The sequence below is a fragment of the Hyperolius riggenbachi genome, chromosome 11 (assembly GCF_040937935.1).
Source record: "Hyperolius riggenbachi isolate aHypRig1 chromosome 11, aHypRig1.pri, whole genome shotgun sequence".
NCBI classification, from domain to species: domain Eukaryota; kingdom Metazoa; phylum Chordata; class Amphibia; order Anura; family Hyperoliidae; genus Hyperolius; species Hyperolius riggenbachi.
The window spans coordinates 10,646,734-10,667,188 of NC_090656.1; the positions used below are offsets into that span (position 1 = coordinate 10,646,734).

At 46.1% G+C, this 20,455-nt stretch overlaps 1 protein-coding gene across 3 annotated transcripts in view; it reads left to right on the forward strand.

The window, feature by feature from the left end:
- Window positions 1-20,455, forward strand: part of LOC137538289 (pyrethroid hydrolase Ces2e-like) — a 101,536-nt gene that overhangs the window by 44,488 nt on the left and 36,593 nt on the right. For all 3 annotated transcript variants that reach the window (XM_068260371.1, XM_068260372.1, XM_068260373.1), the window contains 3 exons: window positions 11,257-11,370; window positions 13,202-13,297; window positions 17,827-17,967. In XM_068260371.1, the coding sequence (XP_068116472.1) occupies window positions 11,257-11,370; window positions 13,202-13,297; window positions 17,827-17,967 (351 nt within the window). The remainder of the gene's footprint in view (window positions 1-11,256; window positions 11,371-13,201; window positions 13,298-17,826; window positions 17,968-20,455) is intronic.

Sequence of the window (20,455 nt, forward strand, 5' to 3'; positions counted from 1 at the left end):
CATGCGGTATTGGTATGCAAATGTTCATGCGACTTAGCTTACGATTTTGCATGGAATCAATGGAAAAGCACACAGGCACTGACATGGTTAAATTCGCATACATCGTCATCCATGCGAAATCGTGTGCGAATTTGCATGAAAATTCGCATACAACCACATGCGAAATTCGAATCCGCATGCAAATTTTTACCACGCCGATTCCCACTGCACAAGTGGAAATGGGCCCTTAAAGAAAACCTGAACTGAAAATGAAAGTCAAAATAAGCATACACAAGTCATACTTACCTTCCATGTAATCTACTCCTCAGTGTCTTTCTCCTCTCCCGCGTCCTGTTTGTTCACTGTGATCAAGGGAATTTTCCGTCCTCCATTTTGAAAATGGCCATTACCCATAACAGCTTTCTGGTCAGCACACAGTTAAACTGTAACATCGCCCACTTGAGCCATAGGGAAACATGGACATTACCTGGTACATCAGTTTTTCCTCTCAGCTATAACTGTCAGCAACTGATATTTTACTGACAGCAACTGATATATTTCAGATCTGACAAAATATTGTCAGAACTGGAAGGGATTATTGTCAGAAGAAGATGGCGAGCATCTAAGAGGAACTGATGGCAAGGTAACTATGTAATGTTCATTTGAAGGTACCTCATGTGTTTGTTTTAAATATTTTTACTCAGTACAGGTTCTCTTTAAGCACTCTCTCAATCACTTTTTCCAATAAGCATACATTATAACATAGACCATTCCCCCTTAAAGGGAACTAAGCACCCTTTCTTTCCCTGGAATTTCTCCTGGCATAGAAGCTGCCAGGTTCCCCCCTCCTCTTCTCACAGTCCTTATTTACAGAAGTCAGAGATACTATCTTGACACATTCACTCTAGATAATCTCTTTGAAGAAACTGTCCTAATTACCCAGCCCCTCTGTTGATGAAAAGGTATTGTTTACTTCTTAGTAATGACTACAATAAAACAATTAGCTTCCTGAAATCTCTGCGGCCGGGGAGGGAGGGGCAGGCCTGCTGAAGTAGGCTAATAAAACTTAATTGCAAAATTTTGAATGTAAAATGGAAGTTTATTTTAATGAGACAATATTGTTGACATGCATTTCTCATGTGCTATTGAGATGATCTGAGTGCTAAAAATGGTGCTCAGGTCTCTGGCTAAGTTATACTCCAACAAATAAAATGACAGACTGCGCTTAATTAGTTTATTAAAGAGACACTGAAGCGAAAAAAAAAATGATATTATGATTTGTATGTGTAGTACAGCTAAGAAATAAAACATTAAGATCAGATACATCAGTCTAATTGTTTCCAGTACAGGAAGAGTTGAGAAACTCCAGTTGTTATCTCTATGCAAAAAAGCCATTAAGCTCTCCGACTAAGTTAGTCGTGGAGAGGGCTGTTATGTGACTTTTATTACCTCAACTTTAAGTGAACTGTTTACTTTTCCTCTGCTAGAGGAGAGGTCATTACTTCACAGACTGCTCTGAAAGAATCATTTTGAATGCGGAGTGTTGTGTAATCTGCACATATTAGAGAATGATGTAATGTTAGAAAAAACACTATATACCTGAAAATAAAAGTATGAGAATATTTTCTTTGCTGCTAATCTTCTAGAAATTATTCATAGTACACAACCAATTCATTATATCATATTTTTTTTTTCGCTTCAGTGTCTCTTTAAATATAAAATACACTGATAGCGTGTCAGCATTAATACATAGACTTGGTGTTGCAAATTAATAGGTACTAGGTACCTGTCCCTTACTGCAGTAGGGAAAAAATGGCCATATATAAAATGTATAAATAACCTAAAATAAAGTCCTAAGCATAGGTATGCTTAATAAATAACCTACTGGAACATTATCTGCTCTTTAACTAATACGGATGTTATGCAGTTAAAAGTGAATACCAGCACTTAAAGGATCCGAGCAGAGATTATACAAGCTCTACACCTAAAGCTATCAAGACCAAAGTCTGCCTCATCTACTTAGCTAGGGAACAACGGATTTCAGTCTGTCCTTTGGATCTTGGGGCTACCTATGCTTATGACTCTAATTTATTTTGTTGTTTATATATATATATATATATATATATATATATATATATATATATATATATATATATATCTATCCATTTTTCCCTACTGCAGTAAGGGACAGGTACCTAGTTCATGTGCAACACCAAGTGTATGTATCAATGCTGACACGCTATCAGTGCCTTTTTTATATTTAATAAATTAATTGAGGGCAGTCTGTCATTTTTTTATTTGTTCAAGTTTTAATTCTGGGAGTGGTAACCCCTTATCTCAGACTCAGATGCTGATCTCTATTTAGGCGCAACAACTACTGTAAAGCCCCATCTACACGATACGATTCTTTGTGCGATTCGATTACAATTCTATTTACGATCTGATTAAATCCGACATGTCCGATCGGGATTCAATTCGCATTGTTTTGCAATGGTGAATCGAATCCCGATCGGACATGTCAGATTTAATCAGATCGTAAATAGAATTGCACAAAGAATCGTATCGTGTAGATTGGGCTTCAGTTATACTCCTTACTAAATACAGTATAACCTGAAAACACACAGCCTCTGGGTATACAGACTCAATTCACTAAGCAGTTTAGACTAGTCTACAGATGTTTTTTAGTCTACTGGTGGTTTGGTCAGTTGCATCAAAGGGGAATTCACTATTACCAAATGTGTTTAGATCTGTTTTTAGACCTGGTCTAAACCATTTGGTAATTAGGTCGGTAAAGGATCAAAAGATGCAATTCACAAACAAGACAAGACAAATAACATTTATATTGCGCTTTTCTCCTGGCGGACTCAAAGCGCCAGAGCTGCAGCCACTAGGGCACGCTCTATAGGCAGTAGCAGTGTTAGGGAGACTTGCCTAAGGTCTCCTACTGAATAAGTGCTGGCTTACTGAACAGGCAGATCCGAGATTCGAACCCTGGTCTCCTGTGTCAGAGGCAGAGCCCTTAACCATTACACCATCCAGCTACAAACGAGTAGCTATGACTGACCTCCTTCTCCTCTGATGAGCTCTCCTCTGCATACAATTAAACTCCTGCATAATTAATTCAAAAGGTTCCATCCTCACATCTAAAATACCTCACAGAATTACTTTACCGACAGAAATCAGCTGGTCTAATCTCTGTCAGAAAAAGTGGGCGTGGTTACTCCTTGTTTGCCTTTGTGAGTTGTAATTACTGAATGTTAGACCAGGTCTAAAAACAGGTCTAAAACATTACACCAAAACAGCAGTAGACTAAAAACCATCTGTGGACTAGTCCAAACTGCTTAGTGAATTGAGGCCATAGTAGTGTATGCTACCCCCACCTCTTGTTTCTTTCCTATTCCTGAGCTGGCAAGGGCAGGGCTCTCTCACCCTTTTGTGTCTTGGCATTTGCCATACATTTTGATCATCATGTTACATTTGTCAGTGTTATTATTGTATCTACCGTCTTTCCCCTAAAGTAAGACCTACAACGAAAGTAAGGCCTCCCTTATATTTCAAGCATGCTTGAAATATAAGGCCTACCCCGAAAATAAGGCCTAGCTGGGGGCGGGGCGCTGTGTGTATGGGGAGGTGCGTGGTCTCTTACCGCACCTCCCTTGTGGCTGCGTCCCCCTCCGTTCCTGGTAATTCCTCCGGTGGCGGCGGCATTGTAATTCATCTGTGAGGGCGCCCTGTGACTCTCACGCAGTACGCTAGGCCGGCTCTGCGCTGGCGCTCTCTTCCTGTCGTCATGTGCGCCCGGCAGATGCGTCCCAGGCGCACATTATATTCCCTGTGGCAGGCTACGAATCCCCGGGAGGTCTTGACACCTTGCTCCCTGGTAAAGATCAAAGGGAAGTCAGCTGTTAGCAGCTAGCACACATCCTGAGTCTCATAGCATAATCCATAACTTCCCAGATCTGTCATATTTTTGGGGTTCCTGAGATGGCAGCTTCACCAAACGTGGGGGAAGTGTAGCATGAGTCCCGGTGCTGGTTCTGAGGAAGTTTCAGAACATTCTGAGGTAAAGACTGCCAGTTAGGCAGTTTGAAAGTGCCCTGATGATACCACAGGGGTCCCACCCCTCATGTCTGGTATCAGGGCGCTGGGTAAATCGAGACAGACCTGAAAATGTTAATAAATCTGCCCTGACCTGTACGGTTCTGTGAGATAGAGCCCATATATGGGTAGATATGATTTCTGGTCCCCAGGACAAGGGGAGGGCTCATCTCCTCTTCTAAGGGGGTGTGTGGCTCCCCGCCCTCACTCCCTCCTACTGAATCAGGGGCATAAGAATGGCAGAGGACCCAAACTCAGTGTCCTCCACCCTGAAACATCTTGAACATTCTGCTGCCAGCCAGAGGACACATGGCTGGTGGCCATTTTGCTGATCTTTGAATCAAGCTCTGAAACAAAGGACACATGGGCTAGCGGCCATCTTAATTGGCCATCTTCTGTAACCTGGAACAAAGAATTCTGCTGAACTTTGAAACCAAGAACTTTAAGAACTTGAAACCGTTTTGCTTGGACTTGATGATTTTCCCACAAAAGGACATATTTCCACAAACCATAAGTATTTTCTCCCTTTTTATTTCATACTGGCTATTACTGTCTTAATTGTTGATTTTAATAATTGTCTGTATATATTAATTATTTATATTGCTGTGAATAAACGACTTTATCCAAGTCATTCACTGTCCGCTACCCTGCTTATCAGCACACACAGAACTGATCCCGGGTCTCTGAAGAGACGCTACTGTTTGTTTGTTGTTTGCTAGACAGATTACCGTGTGTTTAACCGTTTTATTTGCAGGACTAGTCAGTCAGTAAATCGGGTCCACTGGCCCATACCAGTGGTGGTGGCAGATTGTTAGGTCCTGGTTAGGTTTCTCTTCAGTCCCTGTTGACCCTCCCACGAAGGAAGAGGCGTTACCCAGTAGTGGAGTCTAGGTGACCACGGGTCTTCACCCACACCCCCTTGAGGGGAGTGCAGGACCACAACCCCAGGAGGGGGAAGTGGAACTTAGCTGCCTAGTGCCCTACCAGGTCACTACTGGGATAGCCTCAGCGAGTGGTCAGGAGAACAGGTGACACTAATTGTGGAGTATGCTGGGTCAAACGATGATTGTAAATCCAGGCCAGGCAGAGTGCAACAGAGGTCGAGGTCACAAGCCAAAGGTCAGGGCAGGCGGGTATCAGCGGTATCGGGTACACAGGCCAAAGGTCGGGGCAGGCGGCAGACAGCGGGAATCCAGGAACAAGCCAGAGGTCAGGGCAGGCAGAGATCAGCGGAAGTCGGGGTCACAGGCCAAGGTCACAACAGGGAATCAAATCAGAATCAGAAATGCAGGAACACGGTTCACCAAACAGGCTAGCCAAACTGTCAGAACGAGCAGCACTGCAGTAAAGGGCAGTGCTGCTTATATAGTTGAAATTGGCGCCAAAATTAACACCCTGCGCATGCGCGGGACGTGCGCAGTGCTCTGCGCATGCGCACGCGTACACGCGCGCAGCGGCACACGCGCATGCGCGCGCAACTTCATGCGCGCGCAATACTTTGCGCGCATGCGCACTGCGCGCCGCGCGCCACAGCTGAAGTGAACACAGGACAGCGAATGAGCCCCTGCGCGTGCGCACCAGGGAAGGCATCCCCGAATGTCGTGACCGGCCGCCATGGTGAGTGTGACATTGCCCCCCCCCCAGGGGCAACCTCCGGGTGCCCCTAGGACCTGGCCTATCAGGGAATCTTAAATGGTACCTTCTCACCAGTCCAGGAGCATGTACATTGTTTGCAGGTTCCCAGGAATTCTCCTCCATTCCATACCCTTTCCATTTAATGAGATATTGAAGGGAATTTCTCACTCTCCTGCTGTCCAGAATCTTTTCTATCTCGAATTCTTCTGAGCCATCAACTAGAACTGGCGGAGGAGGAAGAGAAGACCGGCCCGGAAAGCTATTAGGCACCACCTTCTTCAGGCAGGAAACGTGAAAGACCGGGTGAATTCGTAAGGATGCGGGAAGAGATATCTTGAATGCCACCGGATTAATTTGCTGCAGGATAGGAAACGGACCGATGAATTTTGGTGCTAACTTTTTAGAGGGGCAGTGAAGTTTGAGATTGATAGTCGATAACCAGACTAGATCCCCCGGGATAAGAGCTGGAGTTTCTCTTCTGCGTCTGTCAGCAAATCTTTTTCCGCTCTCTTGTGCTGCTTTCAGAGCTTGGTGAACAATATCAAAGTTCTTTTGGAGCGATGAGAGCCTCTCCTGTACCCCAGGACAGGGTGAGGAAATATCCAACCCAGGCAAGAACGAAGGATGGAAGCCATAGTTGATAAAGAATGGAGACTTATGCGTGGATGCATGTGCGGAATTATTAAAGGCAAATTCAGCCGACGCCAACAGCGGAAACCAATCGTCTTGGGAGGCGGAGGTAAAGCACCTGATGTATTGCTCCAAGGTCTGGTTCGTCCGCTCCGTTTGCCCATTGGACTGAGGATGATACCCAGATGAGAGGGAAAGATTAATTCCCAGGCCCTTGCAGAGTTCTAGCCAAAACTTAGAGGTGAACTGCGACCCACGATCGGAAACAATATCCGACGGCAATCCGTGGAGACGGACAATTTCTCGGATGAACACCTGAGCAGTCTCTGCGGCAGAGGGAATCTGTTTGAAAGGTAAGAAATGGGCCATCTTTGAGAACCGGTCTACGACCACCAGGATAGTGGTAAACCCTTCAGAAGGAGGCAATTCCACCACAAAATCCAAGGCAATGTCCTTCCATGGTCGAGTTGGAACAGGCAAGGGATTCAAAAGGCCCCAGGGTCGAGTACGGGTGCTCTTGGAACGGGCACAGATCTCACATGAAGAAACAAAGGAGTTGCAATCCTTGGAAAGTTCCGGCCACCAGAAATTTCTCTGGAGAAGTTCTCGAGTCCGAGTGACCCCAAAGTGTCCGGCTAGACGGTTGTCGTGACAGGATTGAAGAACAGCCAAACGAGCGTCAGCGGGCACATAGATCTTGTCCTGGAAGTAGTAAAGCCCCTCCTTTAGCGGTAACTCTGGAACCGTGCTGAGACAGGAGGAGACTTGTCTGAGATGATCCAGCAAGCTAGACTGCAGGAGAAGAAAATGTTGAGAGGACAAGATGTTCTCAGGAGTGGGATCAGCAGTAGCTTCTGGTTGGTACATTCTGGACAGGGCATCAGGTTTAGAGTTCTTAGCCCCAGGACGATAAGTCAGATGAAAGTTAAATCTGGAGAAGAAGAGGGACCACCGGGCTTGTCGGGGTCTCAACCTCTTCGCAGTCCGGAGATACTCCAGGTTCTTGTGATCGGTGAGTATCAGAATAGGTTGCTCCGCACCCTCCAGGAGATAACGCCACTCCTCGAGAGCTGCTTTAATCGCCAAGAGTTCCCGGTCAGCCACATCATAGTTCTTTTCAGCTGTGCTCAACTTCCTAGAAAAGAAAGCTACTGGATGAAGAACAGCCTTCGGGCCGAAACGCTGGGACAGGATAGCACCCACGGCCACTTCAGAGGCGTCCACCTCCAACACAAAGGCTTTGGAGGGATCAGGGTGTTTCAGTATGGGTGCGGAGGTAAAGCGGGCTTTCAGCTTCTCAAACGCAGATTGAGCTTCAGGAGTCCACCGAAAGGTCTGACGAGTACTGGTCAGCTGAGTGATAGGAGCTACTATCCGTGAGAAGTTCTGGATGAATTTTCTGTAGAAATTGGCAAAGCCAATAAAACGCTGTACAGACCTTCGATCCACGGGGACAGGCCAATCGAGGATAGCTGAGACCTTCTGAGGGTCCATCTCCACTCCTCCCGGGGATATCTTGAGGCCTAGAAACTGAATATTCTCCCTATTAAATTCGCACTTTTCAGGCTTGGCATAGAGTCCGTGCGTGCGAAGACGACTTAAAACTTTCCTCACATGCTTCTGGTGTTCTTCTTGGGATGGAGAAAAGATCAGGATGTCGTCTAAATAGACTACCATGAAATTATCGATATAGTCTCTGAAAATATCGTTTACAAAGTGTTGGAAAGTTGCCGGGGCGTTGCACAGCCCAAAGGGCATCACCAAGTACTCAAAATGCCCAAACCGGGACCGGAAGGCAGTTTTCCACTCATCTCCCTCGCGGATTCGGATCAAGTTGTAGGCTCCTCGCAAGTCCAACTTAGAGAAGATGCAAGCGGAACGGAGTCTCTGAAACAAGTCAGGCATGAGAGGTAGAGGGTACCGGTTCTTGATGGTAATCTTGTTGAGTTCCCGGTAATCTATACACGGTCGAAGGGAGCCATCTTTTTTCTCAACAAAGAAGATTCCAGCCCCAGCAGGAGAAGTAGATGGCCGAATGAATCCCTTCCTAAGATTCTCTTCAATATAGTCTTTAAGTACTAGAGTCTCAGGTTCCGAGAGTGGATATGTTCTTCCGTAAGGAATGGGAGCTCCCGGTTGGAGTTCGACAGGACAATCGTACGGACGATGAGGAGGAAGAGAGTCTGCTTTAGATTTGTCAAAGACATCCAAGAAATCATGGTATGCTGCGGGGATGATGTCTTTCTTAGGAGAGTTCAAACAGAACAGAGTCCCCGCTCGTGGAAAGCAAGAGCGTCGGCAGTAGTCAGAGGGAAAGGATACCTCGTGAGAAACCCAATCGATGGTAGGATTATGGGTCTTTAACCAGGGCATGCCTAGGATCGCAGGAAACAAAGGAGAGGGCAGCAGATCAAAGCTTACATATTCCTGATGCTCCCCTTGGATGGTGACCAGAAGTGGCAAAGTTTCCATAGTGATAGGGCCGGAGCCGATAGCTGATCCATCTGCCAGCTGGATGGCTAGAGGTAGGCGTTTCCGGCAAGTGGGAAGCATAAGTTGTTGAGCCACTTGACAGTCCAGAAAACAAGAACAGGCTCCTGAGTCCACGATGGCCTTAATCGTAACGGTTCTTCCTTGCGGGCCCTGTAACGAGAGGGTGAGTGGTATATGAGAGGAAATAAGCGGAGGAGAAGGAAAACCACTAGCACATATTAGAATCTCAGGCTCACCAGTGGGTCTGACCGGGCAGTTGATGCGGAAGTGACCGGACGCCCCGCAGTATAAGCATAGATTGGACGACCTCCGGCGTTGTCTTTCTTCCTGTGAAATGGCCGGGCGAGCCAGGCCTATCTGCATTGGTTCAGGTTCGTCTTGGACTGTAGGAGTAAAAGGCACAGGGGCAGAAGATACTTTAGGAGCAGGCAGGCTCCAGGCTGGTCTGACAGCTCCTGATCTCTCGGCCCTTCTCTCCCTTAGACGCCTGTCTATCTGGATAGATAACTGGATCAGATCCTTTAACGATTCAGGAACTCCGACCCTGGCAAGCTCATCCTTGAGTGTATCTGAGAGGCCTTGGCGAAACTGGAATCGGAGCGCGGAGTCGTTCCAGGTGGTGTCTGCTTCCCAGCGGCGGAAATCCATAACATACTCTTCCACCGGTCTCCTGCCTTGCTTCAGAGATTGAAGAGCAGTCTCAGCCGAAGCTGCCCTCCCAGGGTCGTCATAAATCTCCGCCATAGTTTCAAAAAAGGTATTGAGACTGCTGAGAGAAGGATGACGTTGCTCCACCAACCGAAGGGCCCAAGCTTGGGGTTCCCCTTGGAGAAGTGAAATGACAGCTCCAACTTTTATCTCCTCATTCGCGTAGGTACGAGGCATCAGTGAGAAATGGAGACGACAGGCGCTCTGAAACCACCTGAACTTGGAGCGATCTCCCGAGAACCGCTCAGGTAAAGGTAGTCTGGGTTCGGGCAGAAGGACAGCAGCCCCCTCTACTGGGGCTGTCCCATCACCGGCTGGAGGAAGCATCGCAGGAGCAGGGACAGGGGCCGAGGCAGGAGCCGACGCTCCGTCAGCAGCGGGAAGAGTGCCGCGAAGTTGGTCCCGGATCTCCTGATAACCCTTCTGGACTTCATCGATGGAGACACGCAGTTGCGTGACCAGTTCATACAAAATCTCCACAGGAGAACGAGCTCCACTAGTGTCCATCCTGGCTGCTCGTTACTGTTAGGTCCTGGTTAGGTTTCTCTTCAGTCCCTGTTGACCCTCCCACGAAGGAAGAGGCGTTACCCAGTAGTGGAGTCTAGGTGACCACGGGTCTTCACCCACACCCCCTTGAGGGGAGTGCAGGACCACAACCCCAGGAGGGGGAAGTGGAACTTAGCTGCCTAGTGCCCTACCAGGTCACTACTGGGATAGCCTCAGCGAGTGGTCAGGAGAACAGGTGACACTAATTGTGGAGTATGCTGGGTCAAACGATGATTGTAAATCCAGGCCAGGCAGAGTGCAACAGAGGTCGAGGTCACAAGCCAAAGGTCAGGGCAGGCGGGTATCAGTGGTATCTGGTACACAGGCCAAAGGTCGGGGCAGGCGGCAGACAGCGGGAATCCAGGAACAAGCCAGAGGTCAGGGCAGGCAGAGATCAGCGGAAGTCGGGGTCACAGGCCAAGGTCACAACAGGGAATCAAATCAGAATCAGAAATGCAGGAACACGGTTCACCAAACAGGCTAGCCAAACTGTCAGAACGAGCAGCACTGCAGTAAAGGGCAGTGCTGCTTATATAGTTGAAATTGGCGCCGAAATTAACGCCCTGCGCATGCGCGGGACGTGCGCAGTGCTCTGGGCATGCGCACTGCGCCGCGCGCCGCAGCTGAAGTGAACACAGGACAGCGAATGAGCCCCTGCGCGTGCGCACCAGGGAAGGCATCCCCGAATGTCGTGACCGGCCGCCATGGTGAGTGTGACACAGATACCGTGGAATCGTGTGTACGTTGTAATTACCCGTATCTCACAGGCTCCCTTCTGGTTTGTCTGCGGCTAATTCTTAGCGGTTCCTGCGCATTGACTGCAACCAGAGTTCGCACGATCTGTGCGCTGGCACCGCTTAGAAGGCCAATTGCGGTCAGCCACTAGGGCTCCTGTGACAATTACTCTGGAAGAAATGAGCTTCTTATTTGTATGTGTTTTTTAAATGTTCAGATTTTCGCGACAGTTCCTCTTTAAGGGGGAAAAAACTGTGGTCAGGAAGTACTGTAATTATACACAGCATCAGTAAGACACAGGACAAACTTACAAAATGTTTGCTGTTGTGTACTCAATGAAAAAATGTGCTTTGCTCAAAACTCCATTCAGACAAATTGTTTTCAGTGTAACGGCAGATTCATAAGACAGCCCATCTTTGTGTTTACATCCAGGTCCTGTCTCCATTAACCAAAGGCTTATTCCACCGAGCCATTGCAGAGAGCGGTGTGGCCCTCCTGCCGGGATTGGTAGCCACGTCTGCTCAGGAACTTGTCTTTATCCAAAAGGTAGGTCTGCAGATCTTCCAGATATTGCCTAGCCAGACATACATAAACCACCAGAAAGAATCTTCTATCGGTGCAATCACAAATTCATATCTGAGTCAGAATAAACTTTATGATTTAGGCTGCTTTCACAGTGGGACGTTATAGGCGCACGTTAGAGCAGCCTGTAACGCAGCCCAACTCAGTGTTCACAGTGCCCACGTTGCGCTGCACGTTCAATGAAAGCGCAGCATGCTTTGCGTTATAGGTGGTTTTAGCTGCGTTAGACTGTTTGCACATGCTCAGTAAGGGAGGAGTCGCTATTGTTCCTAGCCACATGGCTAATTAATATTCACTGCACTGTAGTGTTGTCCAGATCATGAACAATTCAGATCTTTGATCCGGATCTTTTTTGTGAGTCGAATCATCCGGATCATCACAATGAAGGATTCGGTTCACAGTGGATGTCTGGAAGAAACAGGAACTGCAGCTTCTGTGCACAAGCACAATCTTCCTGCTGCATCTCTCCCTTCCCCATTAGCACCCTCAATGTGCCCTCATCTCATTCTCCTGCACCTCTCACTCTGCTGCACCCCTGATTCCTGCTTCCCTAGTAACATGATTCAAAGATTCGGATCTTTTCAATGATCCTTTTCGAATCATCGAAAAGATCCGGACTTCCCAGGATGGCACCAAGAGCCTTATAACGCGGCTCAATCTGACGTCCAACTTCAACTCCACCATGCGTTGCGTTACGGGCACGTTATGCGACCTTAGGCCGGTTACACATTACAGCGTGTGCAGGAGAACGGCTCCTGCACGCGTTGCAGCGCGTCATCGGGAATCTGCGGTGCGACGCTGAGTAGCGGCGGTAGTATCAATTAACCCAACAGGGAAACGCCGATTCCCGATGATAAAATGCGCCGGGATGCGTCGTACCGCAACGCATCAAAACGCAGCGTCGGGTGTGAAAGGTTAAATGAAAGTCTATGGACTTTACTTTTACCTTGGTTAACGCAAAGCATAGACTTTGCGTTAAAACGCTGAAAAAGGGCTCTGGTGTGAAAGAACCCTTAACGTCCCCTAAAACGCAACGTCTTGGTGTGAAAGAGGCCTTAAAGTGTACCAAAGCTGAATAAAGAAGAAAAATCGATACTTACCCGCTGCTTCCTGCAGCAGCATAAGCAGTGTGAGTCCCTCGCTGTCCTGCGGTCAGCTGTTCAGCCGTGATCAGCCCGGTAACTGTCTCAGTCGCATCCAGTCTGGGTCTTCTGCAAATACCCGGACTTCCCGCACATGCGCACAAGACTCAGACTAAAACGACTGAGCAAGCTACCGGGGCTGAACGGCAGACTACTGGAGGACGGTGAGGGACTCGCACTGCTTATGGGGCTGGAGGAAGCAGCTGGTAACTATCGATTTTTCTTCTTTATACAGCTCTGGTTTATTTTAAGGTGTGAGCTGTGCATCAGCACAGGACCGTCAGTGGGTGAGGTGGGGAAGAAATTACACTAGAGTATGAAATCTCACTTGCCTTACATTTACAATTAGGGCTGTTATTAGGCATAGGCAAGCCAGGCAGATGTCCATACTTTACGGAATTAAATTTATATAATAATAAAAAAAAAGCAGTGAGAAATGATTTCTCATTGAAGGCAGAGTAATTTTTATAAAAACACTGTGCTGCTAGTGGTGGATCCCACGAATTTTGATGGCTTTCCTTAGAATGCCTTGCTGAAGGGTGGTGGCGCTGAAGGTAGTTGGAGAGGAAGGGTCGTGGCACTGAAGGTGGTGGCGCTGAAGGGTGGTGGAAAAACAATAACTTACTGTAGTTGGATTTATTTGTGTTTTGCAGGTAATCGCCAATGTTTCTGGCTGTGATGAGGCCACTCTGCTGGACTGTCTGAAGGGGAAGTCAGAAGAGGAGTTACGCACGCTTATTGGCGCCCTGGTACTGTATACTCTGTCTGTCACTAACAGATAAAGATATTTTTGAGATTGAAATGTACCATCATGATTTTTGTAAAAGTAGCCTTATCAGTTGTTAGTATTTTTTTTTTTTTTTTTAAACCATTTGCCCCTTTTTGTAATCTGCTTTGGTAGATCGCTACAAAAGAACCTTTGTAAGGACTGAGTGTTACAATGCGAGTTTATAATGAACCTTTGCTTGACTTCTAAGTTATCTTATCCTTAGAGCTCTATTGGGAACAATGAGCATTATCTCCCAGAAAGAACCCACTCATTCTATTGTCTGTTATGCTCCCAGCTAAATATGAACCTACCCATTCTATAGTGCTTGGAGCCATCAATCAAGCATTTAACCACTTAACCGCGAGAGGTTTTTTTTTTTTTAACCTAATTGTAACAATTGCGGAATATCTCCGTGGTCAGCACACAAATGTGCACCGACCCTACGGAAATCCTCCACAAATGTGGTGCAATGCACCTGCAGAGGGAGAATCCCTACCGGCAGATGGAGCTGTGGAGTGCAGAGGAATAAAGCCTCTGCACTACCACAGATGCCACACAGGAATTGTAAGAGAGGAAGCAATACAGGGCAAGATAGCCCCTAGTGAAAGAGAGTGAGCACAGAGACAGAATGTATGTGTGTCCACCAATCTAGTCGCCACCCGGCGACGGTGAACACACAACAATGAAGATCAAGTGGGAAAGCAATCGCAACAAATGGCGACTGCTAACAGCGACACAAGACTGAATGAGCATAGAGATAGAATGTATGTATGTCCACCAATATAGTCGCCACCTGGTGACGGTGAACACACAACAGCAAAAACCAAGTGGGAAAGTAATCGCACGAATGGCGATTGCTAACAGCGACACAAGACTGAGTAAAGACAAAGCCTAGACGTAGTAGGAAAGACACAGTAAACAATAATGATCAAAACGCCAAAGAAAATAACAAACTAAACGTGGTCGCCGCACGAAAAGCGCAACAGACAAATCACGCCAACCCTAACTATCAATTTAACCTAGAAACACAAACAAATAGCAAACGCTTGCTGTTGCCTGAGGTACGGCAGCCGATTAGCAAGCGTTTGCTCCAGACAAACAGACAACAAGAACAAGTCAGATTGGAGCCACTGCTCTTCCACAAGAGCGAGTGCGATCCGTACACAGGAATAGGACAGATAGGATCCACTACTCTTCCGCAAGAGCGAGTGCGATCCGTACACGGGAACAGAACTTAAAGGGTCCACTGCTCTTCCACAAGAGCAAGTGCGATCCAAACAGACAGAACGATTCGCTACTGCCAACCGCCGGCGACAGCGCAATCGCAAGAACAAGACAGGACAGAATAGGCAGTACAAATATACACAATCCTGACTGCACTAAACAGGAATGCAAGGAGCACTCCCAAAGGGTATCTACTCTAAGCTAGCAATAGTAGCCAACAATGAGCAGAGGGCTGAGATTCCAGGCAAGTTAGCAGGAACAAACCATCATAACCAGCAAGGAATTCTGGGAGGGAATGGCATTTATACTGCAAGCCATCAAAGGAAGCAGCTAAGCAATTTGCATGGCAAGTAGATGCAAATTCCTCACCAGCAGAGCAACTCTGCAACTTGCAGAATGAAGACAGGTCTCTTTTCCAGAGACCTGCAACACTCAGACCTAAAGAATGGTCAAAAAGCTGTCTACCTGTGCAGACAGCTGAGCAGATCATTACACTAATTTTTTTTGTTTTGTCATGTAGCTAGCCTAGCGCTAGCTACATGATTCCCTTCTCCCTGCGGCGTCCCCCTACCTTCTTCGAATGCCGCCGGCGATCAAGCCCATCAGGAAATCCCGTTCAGAACGAGATTTCCTGCAGGGCTTCTGAACAGAATGATGTCGCGACGTCACAGGGAGTCCCGATCCACCCCATAACGCAGCCTGGCGGCTATTGGCCAGGCTTCGCACGGGGTCTGCGGGGGGCCTCTTTCGCGATGGATCGTTGGTCAAAAAAAAATATTCAAATCGGCCCACCAGGGCCTGAGCAATCCACCTCGGCATTACTGTATGAGCTGAGCTCGTCCGTAATGCTATGGAGGTTAAGGACCGCAGTGTTAAACCCCCCCCCCCCCCCCCCCCTAGTGACCAGGCCATTTTTTTACTAAATAGGCCACTGCAGCTGTAAGGCCTTGCTGCAGGGCAGTACAACTCTCCCTTTTCTGCCCACCAACAGAGCTCTCTGTTGTTGGGGTCTTTACCCTGGCAGGATGTTTTTATTTTAAAAAAACAAACAAAATATTTATATAAAAATAAATACCCGAAGACATGTTTTTGATGGTTCGGTACCGCTAACGCCAGCCGGTAGTCTAAAACTGGCCTGAGGAATACATCTGCAGCTGATTCATTTTAAGGACAGACATTGGCATAAATTACACATGTTTGGGTTGATTCACTATGACAAATAGTGTGCCTTATCACAGTAGCATAGCGAGCGCTACAAACTTATGCCTGCTAATTGACAAAGACAAAACAAGACAAATAACATTTATATTGCGCTTTTCTCCTGGCGGACTAAAAGCACCAGAGCTGCAGCCACAAGGACGCGCTCTATTGGCAGGAGCAGTGTTAGGGAGATTTGCCTAAGGTCTCCTACTGAATAGGTGCTGGCTTACTGAACAGGCAGAGCCAAGATTCGAACCCTGGTCTCCCATGTCAGAGGCAGAGCCCTTAACCATTACACTATCCAGCCACTAATTGCCAATAGGGAGAGCTCCACTCGTCCTGCCCTGAGCCCTGAGCCCCTGCGGGTCCAATCACTTTAAAGGACATTCTCCCCGCACTTTGATTGGCCCAATAGGCTGCCTGTCTAGTTTCCTGTCTTTTGGGCCAATCAAAATGCGGACAGAATGTCCTTTAAAGTGATTGGACCCGCAGGGGCTCAGGGCAAGACAAGTGGAGCTCTCGTCATTGGCAATTAGCAGGCATAAGTTCGTAGCGCTCGCTATGCTACTCTGATAAGGTGTAAACTCTGATAAGGCACGCTAACTCTGATAAGACACACTATTTGTTATAGGGAATCAACCCCTTTGTTCCTATTCAAATTGTTGTCTGTGTCCCAAGTGGAAATATTAAAGATAGGCTTGGTTTCCACTTCTGCTATTCCGCTAAACGCACAGAACCGTTCCTATTGTTAAAAATAGGATCTGATTCCACTTGTAAATAAACCGCTGGAAACGCAGAGTCCCAAGCTGCGCATTTTTCCAGGACCGGAACGGAAACGCTGGGTACACGCATGCAATTACAGCCTATGAGAACGGACAGTTTCCATTCTAACTAGGCTGGTTGCCGTGTCTGCTCCGTCTACTTCGATGCCTGGTGTCACCGCTGCCGACTCCTCCGCTTGGTACTGTAGTCGGTGAACTGATCCAGGCAGCAGCATAGGGATCCTGATTGGATTGCAAAAGGCCAACAGGGAGGATTCTCATTGGTTCATGGTGGGCCAATGAAAACTCAGCATACTGCTAGGGAGAATTGGTCTATTGTAATCCCATAGTTTCCATGCTCCTGCCAGGCTGCAGCCTGTGAGATTCAGGGCTGAGCAGCAGCGGAACCAGGGGACATGTGAGTATGGAAATCGAACGGATGGAGCGGAGGAAAAATGGATGGCGCGGATGTGTGAGAGACCGCAGTGTATCCGCCGTTTACTGTACATCTAATGAGTCAATGGAGAATCACGCTTCTGCTAAAATGCGCATGCAAAGAATGCACAAAAAAGACCTTACTTGCTGCATAAATTTGCACATTGCATGTTAATTCACATTGACATTGACCTGTGGAAAAATAGTCGCGAGCGAAAATTGCCATACGAATGTGTATTTTAACATGAAAAATGCATGCAATAAAACAGTCAGTTTTTGACAATAAGTGTGAATCCTGCCCACTATTGCGAAAAATGTAAAATTGTACAAAAAAAAACCTTAACACTTACAAATAAGTACATTTCTTCCAGAGTAAAAAGAGCCATAAATTACTTTTCTCCTATGTTGCTGTCACTTACAGTAGGTGGTCGAAATCTGACAGAACTGACAGGTTTTGGACTAACCCATCTCCTCATGGGGGATTCTCAGCATAGCCTTTATTCGATATAAAGACACTCCCTGAAAAGAATTTATACAATGATGCTGGACTGCCTCCCTGCTTGCTGCACACTTTTTGGCAGTTGGACAGAGCAACTGGCATTCACTAAGTGCTTTTGAGGATAACGAAAACCCTGAGAATCCCCCATGAGGAGATGGGCTAGTCTAAAACCTGTCGGCTCTGTCAAATTTCTATTACCTACTGTAAGTGACGGCAACATGGGAGAAAAGTCATTTACGTCTCATTTTACTCTGGAAGAAATGTACTTCGTATTTTTATATGTTTACATGTATTTAAAATGTTATGATTTTGGCGATAGTGGTCCTTGAAAGTTTTTGGGGGGAGCTGAAACAAGTCCATCACTGACTGTTCAATCATTTGCGCTTGCAGGTATTTGTCGCTCCTCCCGCCGCCGTTGATGGGGTATTCTTCCCGAAACCCGCCGAGCAGATACTGGCGGACAAAGAGAATAATCCGGTCCCATTTATGACGGGAGTTTCGGAGCAGGAATTTGGCTGGATCCTCCCCGCGGTAAGATGCAATGCGGACACAACATTCATGACCGTTCACTGCATTAGTAGTAGCGAGACTTCTATAAAATGGCTTCCGGTCCGCGTACGTATCGTTCCACCGCCAGTGCAGGGCGAGTCGAATTTTCTGATTCTTAAAGTGAATGGGAACTGCATTTAAAAAAAAAAAAAAAAATGAAGCATATACTTAAGGAGAGGGAAGTCTCTGGGTCATACAGAACCTTCCGTCTCCTCTCTCGGTGCCCTCTATCCTGTGCTGGCTCCCCCCGTTTCAATCCCCCACCGAAAGGGTATTTGGAAGTCTTCGGGAGCCGTGTCCTCCTGAAGACGTGCGGCTCCATACTGCACAGACGTGAGCGTGCAAGAGAGCGTGCTTGCGCAGGCGCAGTACAGGGCCGCCCTTCTTCAGGAGCACTCGGGGTCCCGGAAGATTTCTGAAGCCTCCTTCGGCTGGGTAAAGCAGTAATTGACTAAATTAGTCACCTACTGCTACCGGGCGAGCCAGCACTGGAACGACGGGACCAGGAGAGGAGCCGGAAGGCTCTATAGGACCCAGAGCCTTCCCTCTCCTTGGGTAAGTATCTGTCTCATTTTTTTAAATTCGGTTCCCATTCACTTTAAGTGTAGCCGGTTTAAAATAAGAATCTTGGGTAGCCTTTTCCACTGCTGCGTTCTGATTGAAAAAAAAAATGCAAACGCATATCTGTGCGATCATGATATGTTTTTGCGTTTCAATGTAAAGTATAGGCACGCATGAAAAATGCTTAGAAATGCGTTTGTGTTTTGCGTTTTTGATTTTATTTAACCACTAGTTTCTATTTTTAAAAATAAAGACAACACTTGCCAATCAGGAAAACTGAAACACAAACGCATAAAAATGCAAAAAAAGCACATTAAATTAGGTAAAACGTTTTGCAGTAGAAAAGGGCCCTAACTTGGAGCGAGAAGTAATTTGGGGTCTAGGGAATGCCAGAACCCTGTATTACCCTTGCGTGGGGTACGCACTATATAGCATTAGTGCTATAGCGGTGCCCAGCTCAGGCGCTCGGCCCCGAAACCATCTGAAACAAGGGGGAAAAAATATACGTATGGTATAGGTTTTTTTTTTTTTTTTTTTTTTTTTTTTTTTTTTTTTACCTCAGATTTTCTCCTGATCACTCAGCCAGCGGGACTATGTAGACTAGACATCCTTTTATTCAATGTGTAAATGTATATTTTCTAATAAAGCTGGGCTTATTTTATTGACGTTTTCTGTCAGGAAGCTCTGAACAGGAGGGACATCAAGACATTGACTGCTTTGCTACAAGTAGCATATGGGAGGGTACAGCCAAGTCTGCTCCCTCATACAGACCTCTCCTAGAACAGACTTGGAGTCATCTGCTCCCGTTATCTTGAACTGCCATATACTTCAGCACATTAGGAATTATTTGTGTGTGAACCGAGCAGCAGGTTCTGGAAAGACTTGCAGATCTCTTATCTGCCCGTTATAGGTAGCTACTTCATGGATTTAGTTCCTGTACTTTTCTCTCCATAAAGGTGGCGACACACCATACAATTTTTGAAATATCTGTACAATTCAAGAATTGGAATCACTTTTTCTGATTGTAACATTTCAAAAATATGACTAATGTACCACACCGCTATGTTTAATTTCCCCCCAGTTATGATAAAAATGATTGGGAACTGAGAAAGTTGCTAGGGTGTGTATATTAACCATTTCAGCCCGCGGGGATTTTTCACCTTATGCATCAGAGCAATTTTCACCTCCCATTCATTCGCTAATAACTTTATCATTAATTATCACAATTAATTGGTCTATATCTTGTTTTTTCCGCCACTAATTAGGCTTTCTTTGAGTGGTACATTTTGCTAAGAATTTTTTTTTCTAAATGCATTTTCACAGGAATATTATGAAAAAAAATGGAAAAAAATCATTATTTCTCAGTTTTGGCCATTATAGCTTTAAAATAATACATGCTACTATAATTAAAACCTATGTATTTTATTTGCTCATTTGGCTCGGTTATGACCATTTACATTTTTGTCCCTATCACAATGTATGGCGCCAATATTTTATTTGGAAATAAAGGTGCATTTTTCAGTTGTTTTTTTTTGTTTGTTTTTTTTAATTGTATTTTTTTTTTTTTCATTAAAAATGTTATTTGGGAAATTTTTGGTTGGGGGAAATAGTTAATTTTAAATTTAATAATGTGTGTTTATTGTATTAAAAATGTATGTAGATGTAGTTTTACTATTTGGCCACAGTGAGATTTTTTTTTCTTGGCCCTGGAAGCATACTGATTGCTTCCAGTAAACCTATAGAGGAGGAAAACTTTTTTTTTTTTTTATTTTTTTTTTTATGTCATAAAGACAGTGGCCTCTGAGAAGCCGTCGGCTTTTCTGCTGGGGACTTAGATCAATGATGGGAACCATGTTCCCATTCATTGATCTCCGGGTTACTGAGGGGCGGCACGTGAGCGTGCGAGCGC